General features: G+C 43.4%; 2 protein-coding genes across 2 annotated transcripts; both read left to right on the top strand.

Moving 5' to 3' along the window:
- Positions 1-221: 221 nt before the first annotated feature.
- Positions 222-470, top strand: DFJ58DRAFT_621917 (uncharacterized protein; the record flags this gene model as incomplete). Its single annotated transcript, XM_041381048.1, has 1 exon — positions 222-470. A coding segment is annotated over one exon (249 nt), but the record flags the coding sequence as incomplete, so codon positions are not given.
- Positions 471-4,457: 3,987 nt separating this feature from the next.
- Positions 4,458-4,842, top strand: DFJ58DRAFT_673467 (uncharacterized protein; the record flags this gene model as incomplete). Its single annotated transcript, XM_041383064.1, has 3 exons — positions 4,458-4,643; positions 4,689-4,710; positions 4,769-4,842. Coding segments are annotated over 3 exons (282 nt in total), but the record flags the coding sequence as incomplete, so codon positions are not given.
- Between the last annotated feature and the right edge of the window lie 2,252 nt (positions 4,843-7,094).

A 7,094-nucleotide genomic window follows, 5' to 3' on the forward strand; every position in this document is an offset into this window, starting at 1 on the left:
GAGAAGAATAAGCAGGAGGCTGCTTTGTGTGACATGCAAGTACAAATTGCATGCACACCAATCGCCCGGGAGACCTTGATGCCATGGGCAACACCTAATCGCAATATCTCTTTTGCTTGTATCAATGGTATAGCCTACAAGCTTCCTCCTCCCACACCCCCACCATCCATGCCACTGCCACCAGCGCTGAAAACTCGGGAATCCCAGTTCAGTTTATCTACTCAATATCTTTGAAAGACTCTACCAACTCTTCTGCTGCGTCAGTCATCTCCGTACTTGCACCAAGCGGCCCTCGAGTGGACTCCAAGGCCATCGCTGCCAAGCTCGAGGACCAAGCAAAGTATATCAATGGACAGGAGGTGATGATCAAAACACTCAACAAACAGCTATCTCACTGTGAGAGTGATTTGGCTGCTCACACGGATCTCGTGAGTACGCTAGAAACGTCCTTGAGTGACTCTGAGAATAATAATATGTATCCTTCCCTGCTTACTGTAGTGTTGAGCTAACCATTTATATTTGTCTCGCAGTCTGCAAAGCGCGCATGTGAGCTTCTCAAGGTTAACAGATGAAGTTTTAGAGCAGTAGAGCGGACTGTGTGACAGGTTGGCACTGCATGGAGCCAAATCAAATGAAGTATTTCAAGTTTTCAAGTGGATTAATGTCCTGTGAATGATAATTCGGGCTCAGGTAAATAACAACTCTTGAAAAAGAAGGACATCCAAACCACCGATCCATTCTTATACCCATTGGCTGTTGGACATGAGAGATGGTGAGTGACGATCCAGTGTGGAGGACAAAATAATGTTGTCTTCAACAAAATCTGAATCAGCCTGCAAACTTTCAAAGAGACTCAAAAAGGACCTTGATCAACTGCCCCCTGGCAAATTCTGACCATCTTGCTACTTACCATCTACACGATGCCTTCTGATCACAAGCAAGTTGTCATACTCTTATGCAGAGGTGAGGTTGCAGAAATCTATAGACTTACCAGGTAGTTTTACTGTTGCCAGAGCTAATAGGAGGAGGGAATGGTGGCAATCAAGGATCACTTGAATATACTTCCTGGTATGCCGCGTGTCTCCTTAGACCTTGATTGTGCAGATTTTTACCCAGGTATGTCATCGCTGCACTTATTACCCATGTATTTACGATGGATACATATTCTAACATTTGATTAGCTCCAAAGGACGATAATACCATCATATGCAATCTGAAGGGTAATCCAACAATGGTCGTGTAACCAAAGCCTCCTGAAGGACATCACTTGACGCTCTCGCCATTTGTCGATGCTCTTCAATCTGCCATTCATGGAGTAAGCGATGTTAAGGCTCAGAAAAATGTCGTGCCAAGTGTAATGTCAAACTACATGTGTGTTTTGTGGCCTGTAAATTTGTTGCCATCAGATTAATGTATTCTCAGCTGACAACAACACCCTTCTTCGGAGATTTGAGGCGATGGAGGAAAGATTTGGGCGTGACATTGCCGAGCTGAGGTGGGTAAATGAAGCATGATGTTGAAGAGCTGAAACGGGTAAATGCTGGGCTGCAGGACGACATCGAAGAGCTGAGGCAGGACAATTCTGGGCTGAAGCGGGACAATACTGGGATGAAGCATGACATCAGGAAGCTGGGTGATCAAATTGATGAAACGACCAGAGCTGCCTTGGGCGCTCGTCTTGTGTTTTCTTCAAGTTGTTGCTTTTCACACTCATTACAGGATAAAATTGCCATTGATAAAATCCATCAGTGGGTAAGTCCTACTGGTAATTCTGCATCACCCGCTATTCTTTGTCTTAGACTTGTGGACTCACACAGTCATGCAAGATTCCACTTAGTAAATATAGCACTTGTATGTATTACTCATCATTGTTTTATTTGTGCCCCCACAATTTCTGAACATTAATACAGTGCAAAAGAACTTTGTCCTGGCAATGTGTGCAGTTGAGCTCACACTCAAAATATCTGTGCCGTCATCCAGTGCATTGCTATCGGTATCAGCATCTGTCTCAAACAACTTCACCACTACATTGAGTGCGACATCTTCAGCAACCATATTTTTGGCAGAGGTGTGAGCAGCACTCATCCTATAAAACCGACCTCCAGGGTCACATGTGCAGACGATTCTTACAATGATGACCCAGACAAATAAGGGCGAAGTTATTCGTGGCCAGCCTCAAGGTGAGCAACTTTGGTCATATATCTGTGACTATTGGACAAACAGACACGCTGGATATAGCAAACCCTGCTTCATCATCACCGCCTTCAGAATCAGAGAACTTGCATCAGCTTCCTCCTTCACCATCAGAAATATATGAAAACCAACAACTTCCTCCACCTGTCTTTGCAGTAGCTCCTTTGCTATCCCAATCACCAGAAGCTGGTGAAATGATTGCTCTTTCACCCAACCCCCTGGTATTACTCAGGCCGAAGACACCCCGAGCCTCCCACAGTGTCCTCTTGATGCTGATGTGGATCTACGCATCACGAGCCTGCGCGCCATGTTCCTAGATTTTGACAACTCCCTATTGTGTGTAGACAATGCTCTGTCAAGTCAAATGTGCTGAATGACATGCAGATCATCTGTACTTCAGAGTGTCAACAGTGACCAGGTTCTTGCAATTGATACATTGTTTGTTGGCTCCTGTTATATCTCCCAGCCGCTGCCGCTGCCGGAGTGGTGTGAGCCTACTCAGCCTGACCTAGATGAGTAACTTGCTCAATGTCTCATGCTCGAGGAAGAGCAAGCTGCGCAGAATCTGTGGTGCCCTCCGCAGCAGGAACAAGGGCCCCAATATTATCAGTCGATGTGGTCTGCTAGTCAAAACAGGGCAGGTGGAGATAAACAAGGTATGCCAGTACGACGCAGGCAGTTACTCAACAAGATAGCAGAGAGTACAAAATTCTCCATCCTTGTATCATAGGCAGTAACCAACTACGGAAATCACTAGCTGACAAGAAGACATTCTCTTCAATCGTTTTAAAAGTCAACACGAAGATCCAGTGATACAATCAGGGCCAGGGAGCATCCAGGTTCGCATCCCTTTACTTTTGTCACCAATTCCATTGACATCTGTTTCACCAATCTGTTCACCTTTGTGCAAGAAATATCTTGGACTATTGTTGGGACCTGGTCAATGCCTGCAGACCTTTTGCAGCATCGGCGATTCTTGGGTTCATGAGCTTTGGGTCAAGATGTTCGGCCTTAGCATAGACTTCAGTGTATCATTGAAAGAGATGGGTGAGAATATTCCAAACATTGTTGGTCGAATTTACATTTATGATCCCTGAATTGGAGGACTGCTCACAATTTGGTTTGAGTGAGATCTTGCAGAAGCGATGAGTACCAATCGTGACACACAAAGAACACTCAGAGTTGAGATTGTACAAACCTTTGTTAAATGAATGGGTAGGATGTCCTGTGGGCTGGAATTTGCAACTGTGCGTTCAGGGATGGGAGACTGTTGAGTGCTTCAAGCGGAGCGTTTCATCACCATGCAACAAAGCTTGCGTAATAACCCATTCTTTGAAGCCGGGAGAGACTGTAAATTAATTAGAAATAATGCATACTAAGCTATAAAGATGGAAGTCCCTGCATCTCAACTGGCTACCCTCCCTTCTCTCTCCTCTACTGAATGTAGGTCTGAATGTGGTTTCAACCACTCCCAGTCAGTCTTCCAAGGAGTATGGTTTCCATCCATTGAGGAAGTGGGAGGGATGACTGAGAGTGCATATTAAGAGGTTCTGAGTGGTGAGTGGCACGAAAGACAGACAGGTGTCTGCCACACATCTGCAATGGGAATTATTAATGATGAACATGCATTTGGAAGTGCCCGTTATTGATTAGCTGGACTGCTATCATTCTATTACTTTGATTTATGTCGATGGCTACAGGTTAGTTCGTGATCAGGCATTCAAAGCCATCAAGCTTTTTGTCAAGTGATTACTAGAAGTTCACACTTCGACTATGGTAGGCCTGCTGTCCACACCCCAATTCACATCATTTATACACCTTTTTTCACAGCCGGAGACATCATCCACAGAAGGCGGCAGGGAAGATCTACTCCTGGTTGCTTCAGAATCAGCAATTCCAGAGGGTGCGTTCGCTCCATTGTGCTTGACTTGCACTGACTTGAACATCCTCATACAGCATGATGGACAACATCATCGCCTCCAAGCTCTACCACCCTGGCAGTACTCGTCCCACATACCAGGAAGCTGCTGTCTCAGAGTACTTGTCAATGCTGCCCCCCGGCACCTACAAAGGTCTCTACAATTTGTAAGTCATCACAAACCGCTGAATATGCTATCCACAGTTGACTCACCCTCTCCAGCATCGGACGTGTAAGTTGACTCTCAAACTCACAGATATCTTATGAAAATCGTATTCTAGGCATATCCTGATGTGGCATCACAAGTGGAGCATTTTCTTGTCATTTATCAAGGCAAGGAGGTGGGACCTTTGGTACATTTTGTGCCACGCCCACATTCGCTGTGTTCGTGTCCATGCTGAACAACACATGCATCAGAGCTGGAAAGCCTCCTCTTGGCTTTCTGAATCCATTCTTATTTTCCACTGGTTATAAGGCATTAAATGATATCACCAAGGACAATAATTCAGGGTGTGGAACTCAGGGCTTCAATGTATGCCATGTCCACACACCTTTAAGCCACATTGATAATATGCAGTCCACTGTTGGATGGGATCCTGGTGAGTTCATGAAGGCCAATGAAGTTGTGACCTGTCTACATGCTGATCATATCTGTAGTCACTGGATATGGCACACCCAACTTTGACAAGTTGAAGGACTTGGTCTTGGCCATGCCTTACATACCCAAGTAATCTGCTTGGACGTTGTGATGAGTTGTACAACTTATGCATGAGAATAAATATTACAGATTTGTCTCAACTACATTCGTTCGTTATCTGAAATACAGCTCAATATCATGGACAAGATCCACCTCTAGGTAGCATCCTGGTATCCTACCCAAGGGTACCAGAGTATTGGCACAGGTCCAAGGAGAGGAATTTGTCGCATACCTCGAGATAGTTATCTTGGTTAGCGTTGAAGTGACCTTGATGGAATTGACTGGCTTTGACACCAGCCAGAAGGGTGGACATAGAAAGATACTGTGAATATCCACTGCTGTCATGCATGGTATGGAGTTTATGCCATGACATATATGAATAGCAGTGTAAAAGGAGATGAGTAGAGGAGTGTACAAAGGATATGCTTCTCACTTACATAAGCTTTGTTTCTATTTATTTAGTTGTATTTGTAGTTTCTGTCTCTTTCCATTTGTTGTTTGTTTATTCAGCCACTTGATTACATCAGTGAGCCACTCACATATGTTTGCAAGCATGTCATGTGACTGGTAATATTCTGATTTGTAAGGACTTTCCATGACTCATCATGTTTTGTCATGATTCGTCATGCTTTGTAATATTTTACAGTGCTTTGTAATATTTTACTCATGTACTTTAGTAAGCAGCTGATTCAGCACACCAAAAGGCTTGGTTTGTAAGCATAATCTTACCAATCCAAGTGAGTTGTTTTCTCAGCAAATTTAGTCTTTGTTTGTTGATGGTACTTGTCTACCAGCAGGCTGAAATAGAACGGCTTCGCCAAACAGAGGTGCACTATTCTTAGCAACAATAGATTATTGTATAGGCGATCTCTGTAAGATAGTATACAATCAATCTAGACTAAAAGAATATGATTGTTTTCAAAGGCAACTCGTAGGCCTTCACTTTCTTCGTGATCTCACAGTGTTGAGACAGAAAGTGGGAAAACTCCTGACTTCAAATTCCTACATTCCCACACAGTTTGGGAAAAGAATGGAAGGGGAAAAACTTAATATATTATGTGAGAATGGAGTCCTTATATACATTTTAGAAACCATCCTTATCGTCTCAACACTGTGAGATCACGAAGAAAGTGAAGGCCTACGAGTTGCCTTTGAAAACAATCGTATTCTTTTAGTCTAGATTGATTGTATACTATCTTACAGAGATCGCCTATACAATAATCTATTGTTGCTAAGAATAGTGCACCTCTGTTTGGCGAAGCCGTTCTATTTCAGCCTGCTGGTAGACAAGTACCATCAACAAACAAAGACTAAATTTGCTGAGAAAACAACTCACTGGATTGGTAAGATTATGCTTACAAACCAAGCCTTTTGGTGTGCTGAATCAGCTCCCTGCCCCAAGACTGAGTAGTGGAGCACCACTTCCCATTCCGCCACATCCACACATTTTGACCATTTTTTTTGCTCACTTTTGTTCCTCAGGCTATTCTGGACATCTCTCTATCCGACTACTTCATCAAGCACTACATCTTCTCAGAATGACAACCAACCTGCTTCACCCATGATGCCCGCCACCCAACCTCTCCTCTGTTCTCCAATCTGACTCCTTTGTGCATCTTTCCATGATTTCTTAATGGACAATCTATCCAGCAGAGAATTTTTCATCAACCTGCCAAAGGCACAATGCAACCTTGCATTCGCGTCACTTCGAGTGATGGAACACGGTCTTAGCCAAAGTATGTTTTCATTTTCTCTCTTCCTATCTCCCACTGTTACTCAACAATCATTTGTACAGATTATTCTAGCACAAGTGAATCACAACAAAGCAGTACATGAACTTCTCAAGAAGTTAGGTGAAGTTTACAGCTTCATAATGCAAGATGAGATGCTGGGCCAAATCTTGTCAATGCATGCTATCCTTGGAAAGATTTCTCAGCAGACCCGTGAATGTGCCCATTTTATCAAAAATTATTCGGAAACCAAGAACTTTTGTGAGTCTTAGTAAGCTATTGTGCTCTGTACCGTCTTGAGCTTCTACCATTATCACAGAATGTGCTCAATTCATCGAAAATTATTCAGTGACCAAGAATTTTTGTGAGTCTTAACAAGTTGTTACATTTTGTTACCATCCCAAGTTTCTACCGTATCACAGGGAAGAGGCTCAGAAAGAATGTTGTCTTGGAAACGAATGATACGATCTAACAGCACAGTAACACATTGGATACACTCATGCAAAACTTTCAGGACCAAGTCACTCGTGACCTAGCCATGATCAAAAAGTACAAT

The sequence above is a fragment of the Suillus subalutaceus genome (genome assembly GCF_016647625.1).
Source record: "Suillus subalutaceus strain FC151 chromosome Unknown DFJ58scaffold_746, whole genome shotgun sequence".
Classification (NCBI taxonomy): Eukaryota; Fungi; Basidiomycota; class Agaricomycetes; order Boletales; family Suillaceae; genus Suillus; species Suillus subalutaceus.